Source organism: Dunckerocampus dactyliophorus, chromosome 2, assembly GCF_027744805.1.
Source record: "Dunckerocampus dactyliophorus isolate RoL2022-P2 chromosome 2, RoL_Ddac_1.1, whole genome shotgun sequence".
Taxonomy (NCBI): domain Eukaryota; kingdom Metazoa; phylum Chordata; class Actinopteri; order Syngnathiformes; family Syngnathidae; genus Dunckerocampus; species Dunckerocampus dactyliophorus.
The window spans coordinates 28352983-28378115 of record NC_072820.1 but is presented as its reverse complement, the minus strand read 5'-3'; the positions used below and the strand labels follow the sequence as shown (position 1 = coordinate 28378115).

Genomic DNA, 25133 nt, shown 5'->3' with positions numbered 1-25133 from the left:
CAATGCTAAGTTTCCATTAAGTGGTCCAGTTTGCTAATGTATCGTTTGAAAGGGCAAATCCAAATCCTTAGGGTTTGAAATATTCACATTGACTGTGTAAGTGGCTTAGTAACAAAGTGTGGATGGTCATTTGACTAAATTGGGGAAAGTTAACAATCAGTGAATCCATTATTTGTTTTAAAAATATTAAATTTGCTGTAGTATTTGCTTTGAATGTTCTGAACTCCTGCTTTATAATATAATGCTACCTGGAGGACTTATAGCCATAGCCGAGGCTTCTTTAGACCACAAACTAGTGACTCAACAGTGCCTCAACTTGTTGCAGCCAAGTAATTTTTGACTCATTTACGACTCATTTACTTTAATGCACTATCAATTCCACACCATTAAGTATTAAGTCGGCCCCTTTTACGTTGACAACCTGTCTAGTCGACCAAGTCATGGTGGTGTTCTTAATACAAATAGAATGGCCGATTAAGCCGACGTCGACATAAATGGCAGACCACTTATGCCAGTTTGAGACCCAAAACTCAAAGATTTTTCTTCGTTTGCGGTAAGACTTCTCAACCATTGTTGCACCCATACATTTTCTAGATTTGTACATGTTCAAAAGCATAGGCCAAGCTATTTCCGAATTCGCTGTGAGTCAGCCAATCCGAAGGATGTCAGCGTATTAACTTAATAATCAGTTGCATCCGCAAACAAACAGCAGCCACACAAACATTGAATCCACTGTAATTTTCAGTGGAGTCTATTTGAAATTGTTACCTAAGGGAAGGGTAAAAATTGGTACCTATCCGTTACTTTATGGGACTAAAGTGAGCAGATCTGTGCTGCCGGGTGAAAACATGGCTCACATTGAGTGGTGCTGCTCCAAGATCTCCACAATGTGTAGCAACTGCTGTGTTGTGTGTTGCAGGAATCTCAAAGCACGGTGGTGCACAACCCTCCTGATGGCGTCAAGGTTTGTTTGTGTGTGTGCCTGTGTGTGTGTGTGTGTGTGTTTGTTGGGTCTCAAAATAAACACACTCACTTGTGACTAATTGTTTTATTGCCTTTTGGGTGTGTGTGTGTTTTTATTTGCTACAGGGATCAACAGAGAGCAACGCCACCAATGACGAGGAGGAAATGAAAGGTAGGCAAGGTACTTCACTCTTTCCTGTTACTTTTTCCACCAATCAGGTTAGAGACAGGTGTGCGGAGATACTCTGGACCACCGCCCGTGTCTCTCTTGACTGTGTGGATGTTTGTATATGTTGTGCGTCTGGCTACGTTGTGTGTTCTAGCCGACAGTACAGCGCTGAGTCAGAGCAGCGCCACAGAGGAGATGCCCCTACTTCTGCCCTCACCTCAAAGTTCATCAGCTAGTAAGTTTGTTTTTAACACAGGAAGCTATGTGGTGGCCTCCCACCCACCCCCACCCCATCCCGTGCCTGGCAAGGACCTAACCACCAAAAACCAACACCCCCCACGATTTCCTCAAACTCCCACCTCAGCTTCCTGTGATCGCCAGCAGTGACGTCTTACACCTTTTTGAGTGCCCTCTCCCCCCCCAGATGCTGTGTTGAGGGTTCCCACTGCTTTTAGCAAAAACGTATTTTTTATTATTCTCTACAGTAGATACATGAAAAGTTTGACGAGCGCATGTTTCCAGGGCTCATTGCACCATAAAGGGTAGCATGCCAAGTCAGCCCTGAGTAATCTTACACCGCCCTTGTTGTCGCAGTGATTGACAGCACGCCGCAAGGTGCTGGTTTGAGTCCAACCCTGGACAGTTTGTCATTTTACACTAATACACTAACCATGTATTCTTATTACTTCAAACCTAAATTGAAGGCAAATAGTATAAGCAGTTTTTAGTGAGTCGGGTCCTAAAGATGTGGCGACCAAAGCTGCCCAGGAAGGGCCCAGTGTGATATTTTTTTTTCGGTGGCATCCCTGTTTATAATAATCATTTTGGAAATACAATTCTGCTGAGGGCCCCAATTTGACCGGGCCGGACCAGCCATCACCTGTATTTTGAGCAAGTAAATACATGGAAAAGGTGCATGAACATATTAGGGGTGCTCCGATCAGGGTTTTATGCTGCCGACCATCCATGAGTGAAATCCGCCGAGACCGATCACATGGATTAATTATACATTTTTCAATTTATATAAGGGGGAAAAGTCGGGACAATTCCAAGGTCCCCTAACTGCCAGGGGGCCCAAAAAATTGGTAATTATTAATAAAAAATGTTGATATGAAAAAAGGAACCATAAAATCACCTTAATGGAGACAAAAACATATTCGAATTTTACAAGAGAGCATACAGTGGTGTGAGAATTTTTTTTTTGCATGTTTGTCACACTTCAATGTTTCAGATCATCAAACAAATTTAAATATTAGTCACTGGCAGCACAACTAAACACAAAATGCAGTTTTTAAATGAAACTTTTTAGTATTAACGGAGAGAAAAAATCCAAACCTACATGGCCCTGTGATTGCCACCCTGTTAAAACATGATTGAGATCTATCAATCTGGAAAAGGTTATAAAGCCATTTGTAAAACTTTGGGATTCCAGCAAACCACAGTGAGAGCCATTATCCACAAATGGCAAAAACATCCAAGAGGTCACAAAAGACCCCACAACAACATCCAAAGAACCGCAGACCTCACTTGCCTCTGTTAAGGTCAGTGTTCAGGACTCCACCATAACAAAGACACTGGGCAAAAACCATCTGCATGGCAGAGTTCCAAGATGAAAGCCACTGCTGAACAAAAAGAACATTAAGGCTAGACTCAATTTTGCCAGAAAACATCTTGATGATCCCCAAGACCTTTGGGAAAATACTCTGTTGTCTGACGAGACAAAAGTTAAACTTTTTGGAAGGTGTGTGTCCCATTACATCTAGCGTAATCCTGAAGGAGAATGTCCGGCCATCTCTTTGTGACCTCAAGCTGACACAAATGTAGGTTCTGCAGCAGGACATTGATCCAAAACACACTAGCAGGTCCACCTCTGAATGGCTGAAGAACAACAAAATGAAGACTTTGGAGTGGCCTAGTCAAAGTCCTGACCTGAATCCTATTGCGATGCTGTGCCATGACCTTAAAAAGGCAGTTCATGCTCGAAAACCCTCCAGTGTGGCTGAATTACAACAATTCTGCAAAAATTTCTCCACAGTGCTGTAGGAGACTCGTTGCAACTTATCGCAAACACTTGATTGCAGTTGTTGCTGCTAAGGGTGGCCCAACCAATTATTAGGTTTAGGAAGCAATCACTTTTTCACACAGGGCCATGTGGGTTTATTTTTTCTCCCATTTCTCATTTAAAAACTGCATTTTGTGTTCAGTTGTGTTGTCGTTGACTAATATTGTTTGATGATCTGAAACATTTAAGTGTGACAATCATGCAAAAAAATAAGCAAGGAAGCTTAAAGAGGATGAGACGCCTTCTTTAAAGAGAGTTTGGATGTGACATCGAGTGGTGGAGCCCTAGCAGGACTTCCAGGTTAGGTTGGCTCCAAGTGAGCGAGCAGTCGGTGAACTCAGTGTCTTCCACAACTGACAAAGGCTGCTTATCTCGGCCGATGAAGTCAATTATTTTTCGGGTTATTTGTTTAGCCTTTTGACTGTCAAGCACATACAGGCGATTTTTGTCCAGCGTTTTGACTGCGTTAGCTGTATTTTTAGCTGCCAGGAAATTTTTGTTCATGTGTGCCTAAATAGGCAAGAATCAGGCAGAAGTGGTTGGAGTTGCTGATTCCCGACCAGCAAGAGAAAAATATGCTCACCTGTCAATGGCATTTCACACATTTTTTGTGAAAATCGGCCAATACGAAGCTGGACTATTGCTGAAGTCCAACGCCTTTTCAGTGTTACATGGTTGTGTTCAAGAGTCAGGACAATAAAAATTTATCAATAGTGTCCTAACTGTTTATTTTGTGTAAGCAATCGGACAAAAAGGGGTTCGGCAGCTGTCCGGAAGTCTTGGGAGTGTGACCAATCACAGTGGAGTGGGCTCGGCGGGGGGCGTACCTGGAGGAGGGCTGGGGGTGGAATAAATTACACAGAACGTTTGGATGCAGGAAACACTGCAGGAAGAGGTGCAGAGTCTGGAAGATCTAGAAAGCTTTCTGCACGGGTTATTGTGTGTAGCTGCTCTATAGGAGTCCAGAACTCAATACAAAGGCATGGAAATTAGTATAATAGGTCCCCTTTTAAAGCAAGCAACTACTCTGCACACAGAGATCACTACAGGCTGCAATCGTACAAGTTAGAGGTGATCGGATTTTGTGATTGCCGTTGAAAGGCCTTTATCGGCATATGCTGATCACGCACTTTTTCACGGAAATCGGAAAAGGTTTCATATAAGGTGCAGGACAGGCTGTTGGAGAGAATGTCATTTAATTTGATCTTCCTTGCCAGTCTGGTATTGTGAAACTTGTGTGGAGTTTGATTTGTTCAAGCTGCACATATTCCTCAATTCCTTTCCTGGAAGCTTTGTCATCTTTGTTTGGGAGAACAAAGATTTCCTTAGCTGTCGAAGCTTTGGTGTACCAGTTCCTCCCACTTTGGCCTGATCGAACCCAAGGTCTCAGGAAAACGTATTCCGCCTCTAGGGTGTTTTTTGTATTTTGAATGGTTTTGTCAAGTTCCTCTTGACCACTGGGAGAAGTTCGGCAAATCAAGCTATCAGATACTTCAGGAACCTTGTGTTCTTGAACTACTTCTTGAGAGATCGTCAGAATAGTTTTGTCAAGTCTTTCTTGACCTTTGCAAGCGGTCAAGATATCAGATACTTCAGGAAACTTGTGTTCTTGAACTACTTCTTGAAAGGTATTCAGCATATCCACATGGTTGTCTTTGTGTTCTCAAATTACTTCTAGAAGTAGTTCCTCTTCCATGTGAGAAATGTTTACTCTTGGAGGTTCTTGCATAGCTGCCTGAGCAATGCAACCAGTTGGTCTACCTTCAGTGTTGACTTTAGTGATGGTGCTTTTCCCAATCTTTGCTGCGTTATCATGCTCAATGAAAGTGCTTGACTGGGTTGTAAATGGTTTCTTGACTTCTTTAGCATTTTCTGTTGAATGTTTACAAAAGACTTTTCTGACTGCTTCTGAATCTTCAAGTAAACAATTTTGACAAGCATTTAACCTGGTTGCTGTTACAAGCACTGTGTCCTTTTTCCACTATCCTTTTCCTTTATTGGTCAGAGAAAGTAGTGATGGTCCTTTCTGCACTTTTTGTTGTTGTAGAGGTACGCTTTATCACAGTGCTCTTCTTCATCGTGATATCTTTAGACATAATTTGCAGGCTCCAAATTTAGCTACAGCAAGCCCTGTGTGCAGTTGAAGACCTTTGAATCTCCGACAGAAGATTTTATCATGATGTTGTTCGTCATCACACATGATGCATGTGCTTTAGTCCCGTGTTGAGCATAGTCGGGTTTCTTCGGGCACTGTGCTATGTTGTTCTATCATTCGATTTCCTCAAAGTTATTTTCCTCTCCTTTTAGAAATGACAAATTTGCTGAACCGGTTCGAAGTATAAACACTGTTCCAGGGGTTGCCTACAAATGTTAGCCATTGGTCCTGGAGGAAAAAGGGTAACTTGCTTTACAGCGAGCAGTACCAACAGTACAGTATGTCTTCCGCTGCACCATTATCCTGTAATTCCTACGTTCCTAAAGTGGTGTACGTAGATTGCTGTAGGGGGTATGTGAATACAATTTTTAAATGGTTGTCTAAATTAGCGCCAAACAGATTTATGTAATGCGCTCGAACACCTCATATGTATTGTATGTACTTTATTTATCCCACAGCGGGGAAATTTACTTGTTACAGCAGCAAGACAAGTAAAGAGAACAGTGTAAAGAAAGCATAGTGTTTACAACATGGTTCAGGTGGTGCAGGTGTTGTAGAGCCTGACAGCGGTCGGTATGAAGGACCTGCGGAACCTCTCCTTCTTAGACCATGGGTGTAACAGTCTGGTGCTGAAGGAGCTGCTCAGGGAAACAACAGTGTCATGTAGCGGGTGAGAGGTGTTGTTCATGATGGATGTCAGCTTAGCCAACATCCTTCTCTCCCCCACTTCCTCCACGGAGTCCAGAGGACCGTCCAGGACAGAGCATGTGAACATATGAGCATATGAACAGCCACAGCCAGTAATATAGTGCAGAAGAAAGGATACAGCATGACGTTGTTCATTGTTCTGTATGTGTTAGATGAACATATAAGTTTGACGATGACATTGTACATGAGAAGTGTCTAATCTTAAAGATTTTCATACATCATTTATATTGTGTGCTAAATGAGAGCTGGTCGACTTTGTGGTGCTGTGACTAATCAGCTTTTCACCACTTAAATATTCAGTACACAAACAAATACAAATAAATTCACTAAACTGAAGACAAACCTGCAAGGAGATATCTTACCCATCTAAAACCCTCTCCATTTTAAATTAGTAGCATGTGTGCAGTTGAAAATATGACACATAATTTTTTAATATGTCATAATATATTTTATATTTAATCATATATCGAAGATGTTTCATTGTATGGTTTATGTTTTTTAAGTGTGCAGGAGTAGAGAGTACATGACTTCCAGTCAGATGTCTGAAGGGGTACGCGACTGTGAAAAGTTTGGGAACCACTGCTCTAATTCCTCTAAATCTGCGAGGGCCTTTTCTATTTTTTGATGAGTTCAATGACTTTCCTTGGGTTGTTCCGCTTGATGCAAGGTAGATACTTAACTCCCTAAAGATCTCAATGACGAGGGATGTTTTGCATCCACACGTTCTCAATGACTCTTGAATATTTCTTTGCAAGTACTGTAGGACATCAGTCGAAGATCTTTTACTATCCTTTCATCTATACTGTCTATTAAATGAGCTTTCAAGTCTTCATCTTATCCGTGTGGGTTTGCTTGTTTTTGCAGTTAAGTCCAATCTTTCTTCCATCTGTGGTAGTCCCTGTTTGCAACCACTGAACATTGGTAGAGAGTTGCTTTAACCTTTAGGGACAGGGCTGGGGTTGGTGTTTTTGCACTAAACTCGCATACTGAGTCTGTGGGATGCAGAATTGGAATTTCTTATGCTTCAGGCTACTCTCTAGGATCGTTTCAACCCTCGCATTTTATTTTCCTTCTTCTCATCCTGTGGTGCCCACATTTCCTACACTGAGATAGCTTGTGTTGCTTCAGTCACCAGATTTTCCAGGTCTTCCAGGTGTGATTGGTAGCCATCACGATTTATGTTCGCAATCGCTTCAGCCCATTTAATTACAGATATAAGGCAGTTCATGTATCTTGTCACTAGACTGGTCTGAACGAGTTCCTCAGTTTACCCAAGATTTACTTTTATTTTGCTCACGTCGTCTTCCAAGTGCTCTATAAGCGCTGGTCTTTTTCCCAACAGCAACTTCGATTTCGAGCCCAGTTTTGTAGTCTTCACTTGCATTCTTTACTTTGCAATAGTATCTAAAGAGCATAGCAAATTCCTCTCTAAGCTCTTTCTCTATCAGCCTGTCCGCCACATTGTGAATTAAGTTAAATTTCTTTGTGAAGGAACCTTAAGCAGCAGCATGTTTCCTTGTAACCTTTGTCAATTCTGTTACTTGATCATCAATTTCGATAGAACTCAGCTTGGTCAGCAGTTTGGTTTGGAACATTTAAGGAATTTCATTTCTCTCCTATAACTGCACCATAGTTATCAACTGTGAAGTTCTTTTGGACTAAAGCCAGCCTGAACTTGAAAAGGCTGAGAAGATGGTCGAGGACGCTTCAATTTTATTTCACACTTCAACTATTTACAGGAGCTTGTCAGGTTAGGTTGATAATTTTTTAATCAAGAGTAATTGCATCAAATTACTACTCAAGACTAAACACAGTTGTAAGTTAGGAACAACAATAGTTGTTAGATACCAGTGGTCTTTCCGGTCTTCTCTCGTTACTATGATATTGGAGTAGTGTCTTTCGCTGCCTACTGAATTTACCAATTATTCACTTTGTGCAACCTCCTAGCATCATGTAAGGCATGTCATAGTTATGTCACATAGGTTTCAAACAAGTCATCATATTTGTATCAGAGATTTAGCATCATGATCAGCGTAAGAATTGTCATGCTCTTTTGACAGAGGCGTGTTTAGTCATTTGGGGGCCCAAGGCCCCAGTCACTGGGGCCCTCCACATCTCTTTTTTTCTGGCATCTGTTACACTCACCCCCTCAAACCTCACTCCCATCCGGGTCACAGCACCAATGTAACCCGCCCTGCTTCGCACTGCCCGCACCGGGCTCGAACACAGGACCTTCGCAATGGGAGACGAGAGCGCTGACCACACGGCCAAAAGCCCGGACTGTCGACCGCGTGTTTAGCGCAGCTCTCAAGGCAGAGGGAGTGAGGTTTACCAACGTACACTTGCACAGCCTCACAGGCTGGCATCTGTTAAATTTGAACTACAAACCAGCTGCTCTGCTGTCACTTGATGTGTTGGGGTTTTTTTTGCAGGAGTGAGGGAGGAACCGTGCCGACAAGTTTGTTTTCCCTACTGTCTTCCGGACTCATAATGCACATGTGCAGTAACATGTAATAGTCCATTGCATGAGAAGGGAGTCTAAACGATCATGATAGATTGCGCGTTTTGATGTATTTTTAAGCATGTGAATTAAGACTAAAACAGTAATATGTACTTTAAGTCGAAGGTTTAAAAAATAAAAAAAATCTATCAATCTGTTTTTATGAGACGTTTGGGGGAACCTGGAAATTTCAGGCCCAAAGCAATTGCCTGTGTTTGCCTAATGGTAAGTCCGCTCCTGTTTTTTGATGAACACATGTACAGTCATGTGATGCTTATTTTAAACAATAAGCTAAAGTCAACAGAAGAGATACTGATGGGTGGCCGATCAATCGGAGTATCCCTATTATATTGATTTGTTTGTCATAATTCATAATTCAGTCATCAATTTCTAAGACTTTTGTGACAAACAAATAAATAGGATAGGTTTACATGCTCAAACGACTCAAGATAAAGGACTGATAGGAATCTAGTTCAATTTGCAGATTGACTTAGTCGCTGAAATGTTATGAATGTGCTGATTGACTTAACAGCTCAAATTTGCCCGCCCCCTTTCCCTTCCATCTGGACTCTGCATGGAATACTACTAATAATTGGCTACCTCGCTTCAAGCTGAGGCTCCGTTCACTCAGGCGGTGTCACCGTGTTCCCAAAATCTCATCACAAAATGTCATCGTGACCGACTTAAGCTCAAAACTGGAAAAAAGAAAAACGGTTAAGAGCCCAACTAGTGGTGAAGTATTGGCAGAGCCTTGTCTTCATCTGGTCTACAAGAGCACACCTCAGCTGGGGTGCATGCTGCACTCCTTAACAAAGAGCAATTCAAACCATGCAAAAGTCATCAGGGACGCTGTGGGAACCCTGAAGTGCACACGTGTGTGTGTGTGTGTGGGGGGGGGGGGGGGGGGGGGGGGGTGTATTTGTGATGACTGCATTTTCCCCTCTTATGCTCCTAATGTGACAGCTCCAGCTGGACAAAGCCTGTCTGCCCTTGCACCTGCCTGCCCAAACTGGCCTGTCTGCGGAACTTTTTCACAACTTTTCACCACTTTCACAATGCAACTAATTTCTCCCCACCCTCCCTCTCCTGCGCTGTTAGTGTGTGTTTCTTTTGTTTACTAATTTTCTAGAGATAAATAGTGAGGAATGCAAATGGATATACAAGAAACTGCGGTCCACTCATTAAAACTAATGCTTTGTTTTTTATTTTTATATTTTATTTTCATTTCCACTTTCATAGCTCCCTCAGACAATCAGAAATAATATGAGATTCCTTATAAAATTTAACTAATAAAATAAAATAAAAATAACAAGCACTAGCAGTACCATCCATCACAAGAATTGCTGTATGAATTCTGCCCAGCAACCATGCTGTCACTTCTTACTAGGCAGGATTCATAGGGCTCGGTCGTACTTGCACACTGTGCTAATTTAAACATTTGGTGGAGGCGACAGCCTCAGAAATACAGCAAAGAGCAAAAACTGTAAGGATTACGCTAAACGAATAAATCATTACTGTATTAACATGACTTTGACACTGGGAGAGTTCTATTTACTTTTTCTACCGAGTGCCGCATACTGAAAAATCTAAGGAAGCAGGATCTAAAGACAGATTTTTTTAAACCAACCAATGTAGAAATGCTGAGATGTTTTATATACTGCTCAAAAAAATTAAAGGAACACTTGGAAAACACATCAGATCTAGACTGGGGGAAAATGATGTTGAATATCTTTCCTGATAATAAGTGGGTGATGTATTAGTAACAAAATGATGCCACATCATTTGATAGAAATGAAAATGATCACCCTATAGAGGGGGGAAATCAAAGACACCCCAAAAATGAAAGTGAAAAAATGATGCAGCAGACTGGTCCATTTTGCCAAAATGTCATTGTAGCAACTCAAAATGATTCTCAGTAGTTTGTGTGGCCCCCACGTGCTTGTACGCATGCCTGACAACGTCGGGGCATGCTCCTAATGAGACTACGGATGGTGTCCTGGGGGATCTCCTCCCAGATCTGGACCAGGGCATCACTGCGGTACCTGGATGCATGGAGGAGATTCCAGGAGACAGGTAGTTACTCCAGGAGAGCTGGACAGGGCTGTAGAAGGTCCTATTCAAGATCATTTTTCCCCCCAGTTTAGATCTGATGTGTTTTCGAAGTGTTCCTTTAATTTTTTTGAGCAGTGTATATTTAAAGAAAAGCTTTGTGTGATCAGTGACAAAACCCATTATTAATATGAACTTTTTCTCCTTAGATTACACTTTTTAATTGTTTTACGAATATTTCAACTTTCTTCTTTTTTCATAAGATTATGTTATGACTTTATTCTCATAATATTTGGACTTTATTCTTGCAATATTACTTTTTCCCCAACGTGATTTCCCAAAAATTGATTGCACCTGTATTAGTAGTAGTAGTACTTTATTAATCCCACAGCAGGGAAATTCATCTGTTACAGCAGCAAGCAAGTTATATTCTTTGTTTGTTTCTCATATTACGTCTTAGTAAAGAAATACACATTTTAGTCTTTAATATTTCAACTTTGCTATTTTTACTCTTAATATTATGATTTTTTAATTGTAATATTTTGGCTTTATTCTCGTAAAATTACTGCTCTTTATTTTTTTGTTTTTTGTATGTATATTTAAAATGTGCTGAGGGACCATATTAAAAAAAGGGGCATAAATGGCCCCCGGGTCACAGTTTGGACACCCCTGGTTTGCATCATTTCAACTCTACTATTAACAGTAACTCACAGGCATTCAGGATGCACCGATCCACATTTTTTTCCACTTCCGATCTCAATACTTAAGTTTGGATATCTGGCAGTTCCAATACCAGAGCTGCCAAAAGAATATCAGCAAACTGAGCTGTCTCCACACATGCATACACATGCGGTCAGCCTGACGTGTTCACGGCTTCACAGACAGTCAGAAAGCACAGGTGGTGTTGGCAATTTTTTAGTTTGTCGTTGTCGCAGCAGCGCCCAGTCCAGTTATGGGTTTTAGTGCCCCCTGCTCCTTTGGCATGCACTTGACAGCCTTTTTTCAAATATTTTTTACCCTGTTTTATATATATACAGGTCCTTCTAAAAAAAAATAGCATATTGTGATAAAGTTCATTATTTTCTGTAATGTACTGATAAACATTAGACTTTCATATATTTTAAATTCATTACACACAACTGAAGTAGGTCAGGCCTTTTATTGTTTTAATATTGATGATTTTGGCAAAAAAAGTAAAGAAAAACCAAAAATCCCTATCTCAAAAAGTTAGCATATCATGAAAAGGTACTCTAAACGAGCTATTAACCTAATCATCTCAATCAACAAATTAACTCTAAACACCTGCAAAAGATTCCTGAGGCTTTTAAAAACTCCCACCCTGGTTCATTACTCAAAACCGCAATCATGGGTAACACTGCGGACCTGACTGCTGTTGAGAAGGCCATCATTGACACCCTCAAGCAAGAGGGTAAGACACAGACATTTCTGAGCGAATAGGCTGTTCCCAGAGTGCTGTATCAAGGCACCTCAGTGGGAAAGAACAAGTGTGGCAGAAAACGCTGCACAACCAGAAGAGGTGACCGGACCCTGAGGAATATTGTGGAGAAGGGCCGATTCCAGACCTTGGGAGACCTGCGGAAGCAGTGGACTGAGTCTGGAGTAGAAACATCCAGAGCCACCGTGTGCAGGAAATGGGCTACAGGTGCCGCATTCCCCAGGTCAAGCCACTTTTGAACCAGAAACTGCGACAGAAGCGCCTGACCAGGGCTACAGAGAAGCAGCACTGGACTGTTGCTCAGTGGTCCAAAGTACTTTTTTCGGATGAAAGCAAATTTTGCATGTCATTCGGAAATCAAGGTGCCTGAGTCTGGAGGAAGACCGGGGAGAAGAAAAAGCCAAAATGCCTGAAGTAGTAGAAGTCAAGTACCCACAGTCAGTGATGGTCTGGGGTGCCATGTCAGCTGCTGGTGTTGGTCCGCTATGTTTTATCAAGGGCAGGGTCAATGCAGCTAGCTATCAGGAGATTTTGGAGCACTTCATGCTTCCATCTGCTGAAAAGCTTTATGGAGATGAAGATTTCATTTTTCAGTGCTAAAACCACTGGTGAATTGTTTACTGACCATGGTATTACTGTGCTCAATTGGCCTGCCAACTCTCCTGACCTGAACCCCATAGAGAATCTGTGGGATATTGTGAAGAGGAAGTTGAGAGTCACCAGACCCAACACTGTGGATGAACTTAAGGCCACTATCGAAGCATTCTGGGCTTCCATAACACCTCAGCAGTGCCACAGGCTGATTGCCTCCATGGCACGCCGCACTGAAACAGTCATTTCTGCAAAAGGATTCCCGACTAAGTATTAAGTGCATAACTGAACATAATTATTTGAAGGTTGACTTTTTTTGTATTAAAGACACTTTTCTTTTATTGGTCGGATGAAATATGCTTATTTTTTAGATTTTTTCTTTACTTTTTTTGCCAAAATCATCAATATTAAAACAATAAAAGGCCTGACCTACTTCAGTTGTGTGTAATGAATCTAAACTATATGAAAGTCTAATGTTTATCAGTACATTACAGAAAATAATGAACTTTTTTTGAGAAGGACGTGTGTGACGTGTGTGTGTGTGTGTGTGTGTATGTATGTATGCATGTATGTGTGTATGTATATATATATATATATATATATATATATATATATATATATATATAAACCTGTGTACATGTGGCTTTAATCTTTTTGGTTAATCAACTCTTATTTCCATTCTCCAAGGTTCTCCTCCGGCTAATCTTTCCGGTCTTGACATCTTGTCAGACACACCTTCACCAAACACCAACCGTTTTTGCGTCCCTCTTAAACTTTAAGCGCAACCCCCCACCTGCAAACGTTGGTGAGAGGACGCCGTGTTGAGCATTAAGAGCAGGGCCAGCAGTTACATGACATCCACAGCGTCATAATCAAAGCTGCACTCATCTTGCCTCCAGCTGCCATCGTGGTGTTTGCTGCGTGCGTGTGTGTGGCGTCACCCCGCATGCACTTGGCTGTGTGTTTTTTTTGTTGTTTTTTTTTTTGTCTTGGCTGTGTGTTTTTTTTTTTTGTCTAATGACGCCTCGCAATTAACCTGCATCTCTTTTCATTTTGAGCCGTGTTGTTTCACAGTGTTCATTTCCATCCAGCTTTTGTTAGCATGCATCTGTTCGTGTGTGTGTGTGGGTGTGGGTGTGGGCGCGCGCGTGTGTTGACCATCCGTTGTGTTTCAGTACCACCGCATGACGTAAAGCGCATGGCTTGGAACAGCACGGGCAACAGCAGCTCCTGCCCCGACTCGGAGCTGTCACAGCCCTGCGCCGCGCCCCCTGCTTCCATAGCGGGTGACTCTGTCCCTGCTAAAAGCGACAACGCTAAGCAGAGTAAGAGCACGTCCACACTAACTGCCCCCCCTCCTCCTCCCCACCATGCTTCACTGCCCCCTGCTGGCCAATGCTGTGTGCTATTGCTTTCTCTGGTTGTAGTTATGACCCGGTATGCAGCTGGGTTACACTACATACTGATATGGTGAGTGTGTTTCAAGTTAGGGCTCTCACTTTCTTCCACACCAAACGCATCTAGGCATGCTTTTATGGACCTTGCTTTGTGCACTGGGACATTTGTCAGAATGGTCTTGATAAGATGAGATAGTGGCCATATACTATTTACTAGAGAGGGACGATACTACAAATTGTGATATCAGTTCGATACAAACTACAGCGCCAGTACCACAGACACAGATACTTTTTTCTTTCTTTTTTTTTTTTTTACTGATTTTTTTGTACCAACAAACTCTGTATCTATATAGATCACGGTTTTTCAAAAATATTTATAAATTATCACTGTTTTGTGGTTCAGTACAACCAATTATTAGTCAAAGCGTATTCAAAGATGTGTAGATATGTAGTATTCTACACTGGTCACTAGGTGTCAGTATTGTTACTCTAATGTTGAGTGAGACACACAAGCACCAGACTTGATCGCCGGGAAAACATATTTTATTGCATTTAATGATCTCTCAAAAGGCACAATAATCCCTAACACGGGCTACTGTTGCAGCTGTAACCTGCGCCAAACTAAACGCTGTTCACCCCACACCCAGCTCCCCAAACATATACAGCAACACACATGAGCACAAGGCTTATTTATGTCTTATTTTCTGTTGTCTACTATATAGGGTAATAGACGTGTAAAGGTAACTATAGGGGTTTTATTTCATGTCTAGAGAGCTCTAATAATGTTAAAACACATTTAGAAGGTCTTAAAAAATACAAAAATACTCCATTTATAAATAAGAAATCCTACTTTGATGAAATTTAAATGTACACTATATACAAATATATATAATATGATTTAACACAACAAAAACACATATTTGTAAAAATAAACATAGAAGAGAACTGAAAAGTAACGATCATCACGCTAGTATTGAACAGATACTACCGTGATATTGCTATTTGGCTCAATCCACCCACCTCTGCTATTTACAACCTAACGGTCCTGCACAGTGGCGCCCCCTGTCAGCCACTAAGACGTTGCTCAGGTAGACAGATGGATGTCACAAGTGACCCGTCAGCTTGGAATTGCTCTTTGTGGAACAGAGGAGGCAAGGATCAAAGTCTCGAACTGTGCAGTGATAATGAACAGTCCGCGTGTTGCTAGTCTTTTTGTTTGACCATCCTCTCAGTCTGTGTCCCTCTGCTGTGTCTTCCAGCTCGCAAACAGGAGATCATCAAGATCACTGAGCAGCTGATCGAAGCCATCAACAATGGCGACTTTGATGCTTACACGTGAGCCGACAAGCAAAATGTTGTTTTACTTCTTAGACTGACCAAATTCTCACATTCCTCTCCTCGTGTTTTTTTGCGCAGGAGGATTTGCGATCCTGGACTTACTTCCTTTGAACCTGAGGCCCTGGGCAACCTGGTGGAAGGCATGGACTTTCACAAGTTCTACTTTGACAATTGTGAGCACACACACACACGTATATATTATACACATATATATTTTTTGTACCAATAATTCTCAATCTGAGCATTGACTATCAACATAAGGTTTTTTTTAAAGCATCAATTTGTTCTGACTTATTTCCTTGATGTAATTGCAAATGACTAAAAGTGCTCCTGACACCAAAAAAAGTTTGGTTTGGTTTGGTTTAATTTATTTCGAACATGCATATGTCTGAAAAGGAGTAGGAAGAAGCAAAGCTTATTTAATCCTACCCCCTCTTGGTAGCACATCAGTTGCTAATACATACATGTGTGTACATACAAACACGCGCATACATATATACACTTACATCTGCACCTACACAAGTATGCACATATACACTATACAGGTACACAATTCTAAAAAAAAAAAAAAAAAAAAAATCCCCTTTTTGCCTCCTTTTCCTTTCTATTTATCCTGTCCTTTCTCTCCTGTTGATATCCACATCCTCTTCAGTATTGCACTGCGAGTGACGCTGGGTTTGTATACAAGAGTTCCTTTTATTAACTACATCAAGGTTATTGCTATGGAATGTAGTCCTTCTCGTTGCGTTGGTCTGTCTTGTAGGGTGTTTCCTCCATCATCCTTATTATCATAGTAATATAATGTTTAATATGCATCCAGATCACTGATGTCTTGGACAACAAGCACTCTTGCGACTCCTGGACTTCCTTTTAGTTTGATGTAGATTTTCCCATTAGTGCTCCAAGTGTTTTGTATCTTTCCCTGCTTCCTCAGGTCTCATGCTTTCAGGAGCTTCAAGTTTTGAATTCCCTGTTGGTGAACTTAATGATGACAGGTGTGGTGTTGTTTCTGCCATGGAGTGGGACGCAAGTGTCAATACTGTTTACGTCAACATCCACCAGCTTTGATTGTAGGAAGTTATCAATCTGTTGCTTTATTGAAGGAACATCTCTTGACTTGGGTGTGATTTGGAGCCCTGTGAGGACCACATCATTCATTCGTGCCATCTGATCCATCTCGTCAATGAAGTTTTTAATTTGCTCCTTGATATTCTCCTTTGCTTCTTTCTCTTCCTCAAGGGTGGTGCGAAAGTCAGCATTATCTTTCAATAGGGCCTTGATTTCATCCTGTAGAATGTTGATATCATTGCATAATGCTCTATTTTCTTCCCTGGGGTCTTTAGCGTCCTTAAGATCAGTACATGAGGTGGCTTCCATATGGTTTATAGGTTCTTGAGAGCAGTGCACAAGGCAGCGTTATCTTCCAATAATGCCCTGATATCATCCTGCAGAACCCTAGCATCCTTGCAAAATGCTGTATTTTCTTTACGGTTTATCGCTTCCTGAAGAGCAGAGCGCAAGGCAGCATTGTCATTGAACAGTTCCTTAATATCGTCGTGCAGAGCCTTGATATCTTCCATAGGGTATTTAACCTCCTTAAGAGCAGCACCCAGGTCTGCATTTTCATCTTGCAACTTCTTGACTTCTTTTCTTAGTTTTTTTATATACTTGTTCTGTGCTCTATTTTCTTCCATAATGTTTGTGATAGACCTGCTCTGTGCTCTATTTTCTGCCATAATGTTTGTGACACCATTACTGACATCCATTGTGACTTCAAGGAGGTTTTTGTAATTACTCTGAACTTCTTTTTCCAGAGACGATATAGCCTTCCTTATAGCTGTATGTGAATCAGAATGTATCACTGTCATTGAATGCAGTTTGTCAATTGCTTGCATTATTTGGGGTAGAGTGATCTCTCTATTCTGGAAGCGACTATCGAAGGTTTCTTTGAACTTACTGTAAGTCTTTTGCATCTGTAGGTATGCTGGACTCTGTAGGTATCCTGACACTGTTTTTATGTCCACGTCCACTGCGAATTCAGAACCAGAATCACTTTCCTCTTCAAGTTCAGAGCCAGAATCATTGTCCTTTGTGTTTGACATTGTTGCTAAGCAACCTCTTTGAACTTCAGCAGTTTGCTAGTTAGCTAGACTTGCTAGCAGGTATCGATGCTTGTATCTGTACCTCTCGACTATCCAAGTTAAAGGGATTCAGATGGGGGATTCAGCCAGCAGCACTGATCTTGTGTTCATGAAATGTAGTCAGGAAAGCACCAAAATAGTTAAAATTTCCAGTATCTTCATCAGAGTTCCTGTCATACACGTCCTTCCCCGTCAAGGAAAAAAAAAAAAAAACAATATTGAAAAAAAACAATAAGAAAATGAAGGTATTCACTTGATGAAACCTTTTGCCATGCTGCTGTCATAGATAAATAAACAACTACGAAATAGGAGTTATATGAAGTGGTGATTTTGACATGCCCCCGAGCAAGTTTTCTGAATTGATGTCATCTTGGCTGTGACGTCACAACCAGAACTGGCAGTGATAGCCACAGCTATCAGATTGCTCTCAGAGCTGAAGACAATAGAAAAAGATTGTTGTTTACCAAGCAATTTGGCATGAAAAGCCATATTATTCTAGGATTTGTAGTGATGCTGCAATCAAAGAAGACCGTTTGGATTTATTGTTGCACACTACAATGGATAGCGCATTAGCCACCTAACTAGTGCCTCAGAACAAGCCAGATAGGAATTAGCAGTAGGCTGGCTACTAAGGAGAATATTAGCAGGAGAAATGTAGACTGACTTACTTCCACCTTGGCACGCTTTTCCACGGTCCAACGGCTTGTGGGTTTTTGACTTTGTATTTTCCTCTGCGGGGCAGGATGGAAACATTTGTCCCACAAAGTTTACTGGTCATCTGACGAGGCGAATGGTGTCTTTCAGAAATGTGAACAAGCTTACTCCTTCTTAAAGTAAGTGTTCTAGCAAAAGCCTTCAGCACAATGAGTGGGCATAATGTAAACATATAACAAACAACAGAAATTCACAGAGAAGAGGAGCATAACATCAGAGAATACGTTGTAGTGAAGCACAAGTTCTGTGTGAGACTGTCTGGTTCTGACGTCACTTGCTCAGCCTCTTCCAGACACGGAGGAAGTGACAAAAATTGTAAAAATAATAATAATAATTGAAGATTTAAGCACACATCTGATACAGGAAATGTGCCTTTCAATGTTATTTTTCACAACGGAAATAATAAGATTAACGTGTTTTGGTGTCATGAGCACTTTGATTGCTACATATTAGCTGTGCAACTCTCTACTTAAATGTTATCATATTAGCTGTATTTTGTTTTTTTTTATTCATTTTACTAGCAGATGAGAGGATTACATACAAACTATAAAGCCCATGTAGGAAAGGACGAATTACACATTTCATCTTCGACTTGCACTGGGGCCAAGTGGAGTAATGATCCAGCAGAGGGAGCTGTGGTGAAAAAGGCTACACTACAGTGTTTGGCAGTTGGTACCTGTTTTGCTACACACAGTATCATCCCCTCCAGGACTGGAGTGGAACTGTATCACTTGGTTAGATGGTTCACATGGACAGTTGTCATTTCAAATCTGCCAGCTGAGAAAAGAGCAGCGCATGTCCTGTTGTCGTCGTTTTGAAACATGTGACTTAACTATACAGTATATACTCTCCACTCTCTCTTCGCGCACAGTGCTAAGCAAGAACAACAAGCCAGTGCACACCACCTTGCTCAACCCCCATGTGCACCTGATCGGCGAGGACGCCGCCTGCATTGCCTACATCCGCCTCACGCAGTTTGTGGACCTCACCGGCCGCCCGCGCTCCAGCCAGTCAGAGGAGACCCGGGTGTGGCACCGCCGCGATGGAAAGTGGCTCAACGTTCACTTCCACTGCTCAGGAGCGCCCGCCGCGCCACTACAGTGATCAGGTAGACACGACCCCTAAACCTTTGTTACATGGGTATTGAAATGGGCACAACATTAGGAACACCCGCCCAGGCTAATGAGATCCGGTGCATATGTTATGTGCCTGAAATTCCTTAAATGCTTGAATTTTAATTTTGAATATAAAACTTTTAAGTAGTTGATTTGTGTACAGTAATCCCTTGTCACTTTGCACTTCAAATTTTGCAGCTTCACTCACATTCTTTTTAAATATGCAGTCATGGAAAAAATGATTAGACCACCCTTGTTTCTTCAGTTTCTTGTTCATTTTAATGCCTGATACAATTAAAGGTAACTTTGTTTGGACAAATATAACAATGACAACAAAAATAGCTCATAAGAGTTACATTTTTTGGCAGTACAATTCTGTAGCTATTCATGTAAGAACTTAAGTGATTTAGGTTATTATCAAGAAAACCATGGAAGTTGCTAGATATCAGCTCTTAAACTAAACGCTCATGAGCTATATTTGTTATCATCATTATATTTGTCCAAACAAATGTACCTTTAGTTATACCAGGCATTACAATGGATCAATAAACTGAAGAAACAAGGTTGGTCTAATCATTTTTTCCATGATAGCATTAATACTTTTTACAGATTTGTCTTCCTAAAGTAAGCATTTTCATGCATAAAAATGGCTAAATTGAGTAAAATACAAATACAAGGCATGCAGAAGGCACAAAGATGTTGTGATATGTAGTATTCTGCGGTGGTCACTAGGTGTCAGTTTTGTTACATTGATGAGACAATAGCTACTGCAGGAAGTAAGAAAAAGAACAAGAAGGAACTCTCCCAATGCTAACATGTGTGTCTATATTATGTCTTACCCATGTTGAATGTCTCATTTTATTTTATGTCATGTCGTGTCTACTGTATTGGTTAATAGGAGTGTAAATGTGACTATGGGTTGTTATTTTTTGTTCCTAGAAGGCTCTAATAATGTAAAAACCCGTATTTAGGAGGTAGTAAATGGGTTTTCTATGCCGTAACTACGAAAATATTCTGTATATAAAAGAAGGGAGCCTACTTTGCAGAAATTCACTTATCAAGGTTGGGTCTGGAACCAATTAATTGCGATAAATGGGGGATCACTGTAATGTTGTGGGAGACACAAAAAGGTGAGCAAAAGAGAAAATGAAAAGCAAAACAAACATGTTTAAAAGTATAATTTAACATTTAGTTTGTTTTGGGGTTTTGTTTCTCACAAACAAGACAGAGCCGCCAGTAAACGTCGCTACATTTGTCGCTAGTTTTTTGGAAAAAGAGCATCGGGAGAGGTCTGAATATTCTTGAAACATAGCGACAGAATTACAAAGTTGGCAAGAGCAGGTATGTATTGGGTTTGTTTACAAGCGTTACAATGCATAACGCCGCCTATTGTACCAATTTCAAATAACAAGCAACATTCACAGACATTCCTGTTACAATGTGTTTATCAGCAAGGGCCAACAAGTAGCAGTTCAAATGTATTTATGGCCAAAGGGACTTCTTAAACATGTCCCTTAGAAAATTGTTAATGTATTAATTCCTTCCAGAGTCAAACTGTCTTCGGACAGGCAATTTTAGTCGGCAAACAAGTGTAAGAAGAAGCTAACCAGTGTAATATGAAAACACTCCTAGCTTTTGTGATGAATAGAGAGGGTGCAATAAAAGTCACTTTGTTAACATTGACAGTGGCCACACAAGTGTAAATAGAAGTTAACGTGATGCAATTTCTTTAAGAAAAAAAAAAAAAAACTTGTCCCTGGTAGCTAGGCCATTCCAATAGTGAGCCACTACAGGAAGTAAAAAAAAAGCAAAAAAACTTGGAACTCTCCCAATGCTAATGTCTGTGAGTCTACATTATGTCTTATTAATTATTATTACTATTATTATGTCTACTATATTGGGTAATATGGGTATAAAGGTGACTGTAGGGGTGTTATTTCATGTCTAGAGGGCTCTAATGTTAAAAAGTAGGCGTGTAACGCTTTGTTTTAGTAATGATTCTATTCATATCATGATTCATGGTTGCTGATACAATTCAAGGATGATATTGGTTAATTTAGAACGATACGTTCCGAAACAATTCAGTATCTTTAAATCAATTCAGTAACTTTTTAGCCAGAAATTCAACCAGTGTGACTGTGAAATAAATACCTGGATACTGAATAGTGCAAGTGAAGTTTCCTAGATTCCTGTTGTTTTTTGTGTGGGAATCAGATATAAATTATCAATAATGCTGATATACTTAAGAATAAATTATCAACAAAATCAGAATGAACAGAGGGTTGTATAGCTTGCCATGATTAATTATTTACTTTAAATAGTGCAATCCAAACCTGCACTTTGCACCCACAGATGAGGGACCCTATGCAAATTCCTCAGCTCCTGATCAGAGAAGCCTTTTGAAAGAACGGTGGAGCAACTAGCAAGAATACACTGACAGAAGTTTTGCAGCGCACATATGTTACAAAAATGTTAAATATGTAAAATCAAGTCTGTGATTAATTATGTCTGATAAAACATGACTTTAACTTTAATTTGATACCTCAGTCACCTCTCTACCCCAAGTATTAAAGAAGTTAAAGCAAAGGTCATACCGGAAAATAGTGCCTTTGGTTGCCATCGGTTCCCATTGCTTTAACATTGAGTCCAGACAAAAGAATAAAGAGAATGAACGGACCAAAAGAAGAAGTAGTGAATTAACTGTATTTCACAGGTCCACTACAACTCCCATGACCACCACATACCCAGGAGATAATGATGTCACCGACAGGCAGACTGTAACGTTTAACATCTTTGTCATTAAACGTGCTAAGAAAGCACATCCATATAAAGTCTGCCATGCTTAAATCCAATGCTTCATTTCCTAGTATCGATTAAATCGATTGATTACCATTGAAACTATGTAAGATCAATATGTATGCTGTCCTGAATGGAAACTTGAGAACCCAGATGTAGTTGAATCGTGGGAATATAAATCGGTGCATTGATGTAGCGAATGAATCATTACACCTCGATTAAAAAGTGTATTTAGAAGGTGGTAAACTCCCCTAACTACAAAAATATTGCCTTTATAAATCCTACCTTGTGGAAATTCACTTATCACGGTTGAATGTGAAAGCAGTTAACCACCATAAAGGAGGGATTACTGTATTGTGGTTTGCATCAATGTCCTGCCTCATACTGAGAGCTGTGTTTCTAATATTTTGGTCACTTTGTCCCCCGGTCTTCTCCCCTCAGTGGTCCTGAGCCTCCACCCTGCTGGAGGCGTTTTGGGGGGCAGTTTTTTTCAACGAGTGTGTTTCGGGGAGGGGGCTCGTCCCCTGCATGGATGAGCTCGTGCCAGCGGCCCAGCCGGGCCAGATCGCATCCTTCTCCACGATACCAACCAATCCTGTCTCTCTTTTGACCCGCCGGGGGTGGTTTCAGCTGAGCACAAGGCAACGCCCGCCCTCCCACAACCGCCGCTGCCGCCTCCACCCCTCCCCCATCCCCGTGGGACGATGCATGCATCTTGGCACATGACTACTTGTGGAGGGCGCGTCTTTGCCCTCTGACCCTCCCCCTCGGCAGCCATCTTTCTTGCGCCCGCATGAGATGGGACGTCCCGGGGGAGGAGCTGATTTCCAGTTGTGACAGTTTATGAGTTATGATGAATATACTGTGTAAATTATTACTAGATGTTTCAGAAACCACCAAAACCCAACCAAGCATTTATATTCACGTTTTTTTTGTTAGTTTTTTTAGAGGCATGTGACCCAGAAGTTTACGGAGCGAGATGATGACCCACGTTCCACTAGAGAAAAGAGAAGACAAAAAAACGCATCAAGGGGGAGGAGGCGAAGGGGGGTGGGCGGGTGTTGAGTCAGAGATGATGAAACTTGATATCAAAAACATGAAGCACCAAAGTGTAGGATTTTGGGTGGAGGGGGCTCTGATTTAATGATTTACGGTTGCGTGTTCTGTTGTGTTTTTAGCGTCCTGTGACGAGCCTTTTTTGTTTCATCTGAGTGATATTCGAAGCTACTTTTTAACAGTTTTTAGAGAAACAAGAAAAAAAGGGATTTTATTGTGTAAGCTTTCCTGCGCACGTCCTGTCTTGTCTGTATGCAACAGGGGGCGGTAGAGGGCACTTGGGTGGGGTGGCCTAGAGTAAGGCGTTTGCATGTTGGTCCACTGCCGCCTCCTCGTCCGTCCTTTTTTTTTTTTTTTTTTTTTTTTGCCTTGTTTGCCTCTTTTGTCCCACCTTTGCTTCCTGCCAGGGCCTAGTTTGTTTATAATCACTGTGTATATACAGTGTGTGTATAGATATATGTAGAAAAGTGTATCATATGTACATGCATCCTGTGCACCTACACATGGAGGCTAGGGGGGACCCACCCACCTCATGACTGTTCCTACCCTCCCTAAAAGAGAGTCCCGTGGCCACAAACGGTTTGTTTTTGGAGGCCGCCACTTTTTAAACATATCACACGCACGCCTGGTGCTGTGTTCAAGCATATTCGCACCGCCGCCCGCCAGCACCCCAGTGTTGTGTGACCACTACCCCCACCCTCGCTGTGCCGTTCGTCACCATTCTCCACCACCACCAGCTTTTGTTTTCCCGTCAGTTTTGTCTTTTTATTTTGCTTTTGTCTTGGTAATTCGCCAAGCTGGAGTTCTGCACGGGATGCAGGAAGTGAACACGATGCACGCAGAGATGGCTTTGGACTGGGGGGGTCATTCAATTACAATCCGCTGCCCCCTGGTGGTTTTAAAAAGAATTGTGCCTGCTCAGAGAGCTAGGGAGGGGGTTCCTAGGGCAGCCAAGCAGGTGCATTAGTTATTATGATTCTGATGATTATTATTATGCATGTTTCAGTTACGCATTTCTACCATGTACGTACGTGAATGAAGATGGCGCTAGTGTTATTATGATACTTGCATCTTTTGAAATGTCCTCCATCTCGAATGTTGACTAGGTGACATGACAGTTTTTATTTAAAAAAAAAAACAACAAAGTTTCAATAATTAAAAAAAAAAAAAAAAGGATTCAGGAGCCGTACCGTGGTATGAGGCCCTCTGTTTTCCCCCCGCGTTGTAACGGTATGATTGTTGGGCTGCGCTTTCTCCCCTCTTGCCCCCCCACCACCCCTTTGCTAGCCTTCACGCGGACGCTGGAGTTTTTTTGCATGATGATCATGATGTACAATGAAATACAACCATAACTTGACGACTATAAAGTGTTTGTCTCAGTGTTAGTTGGTCTTCATACTAGCTTTGTTATTCTTCACACTTGGATCTTGAAAGTATTTAATAAAAATACTATGTCAGCATCAATCGACCCCACCAACCCACCCTCCCATCTCACCTCCCTCGGTGGCTTTTTAATAGCGCTTTCACGCGACGCCGGTCTCTGTTCTTTTCATGTCTTCTGACGTCCAATGGCAGTAGAGCCAGTAGCCAGCATGATTGCTTGAACTCTGGCCTCTGTCCAGGCCCGGAAGTGCATTGCAAACAACTGTAATGATTAATGCAACACGCTGCACATTTAGCATACAGTGAATCCTCGCACATTCGCTATTTGGCATTCACACCCCCACAAATGCTTCAAAAATAGGCTTTCTGCCAAAAACACATCTTATTCACCATAATAAATACGTGACAATACAGGTAAAATGTGTAGCACACATACAGTGGTGTGAAATAGTGTTTTCACCCTTTCTGATATCTTATTTTTTGCATGTTTGTCACTTAAATGTTTTGGATCATCAAATAAATGTAAATATTAGTCAATGC

At 41.3% G+C, this 25133-nt stretch overlaps 1 protein-coding gene across 19 annotated transcripts in view; it reads left to right on the top strand.

Annotated features, from left to right (window-relative positions):
• The window catches only part of LOC129174227 (calcium/calmodulin-dependent protein kinase type II subunit gamma-like), a 103067-nt gene extending 78393 nt beyond the window's left edge, over positions 1–24674 (top strand). For 4 of the 19 annotated variants that reach the window (XM_054766043.1, XM_054766000.1, XM_054766009.1 and 1 more), the window contains 8 exons: positions 920–964; positions 1090–1144; positions 1287–1367; positions 13829–13978; positions 15310–15385; positions 15467–15561; positions 19115–19351; positions 22596–24674. In XM_054766043.1, coding sequence (XP_054622018.1) covers positions 920–964; positions 1090–1144; positions 1287–1367; positions 13829–13978; positions 15310–15385; positions 15467–15561; positions 19115–19347 — 735 coding nt within the window. In that variant the 3' untranslated portion in view covers positions 19348–19351; positions 22596–24674. The remainder of the gene's footprint in view (positions 1–919; positions 965–1089; positions 1145–1286; positions 1368–13828; positions 13979–15309; positions 15386–15466; positions 15562–19114; positions 19352–22595) is intronic. The other 15 variants (XM_054766143.1, XM_054766117.1, XM_054766136.1 and 12 more) reach the window with 7 other exon arrangements.
• The last annotated feature ends 459 nt before the right edge of the window (positions 24675–25133 follow it).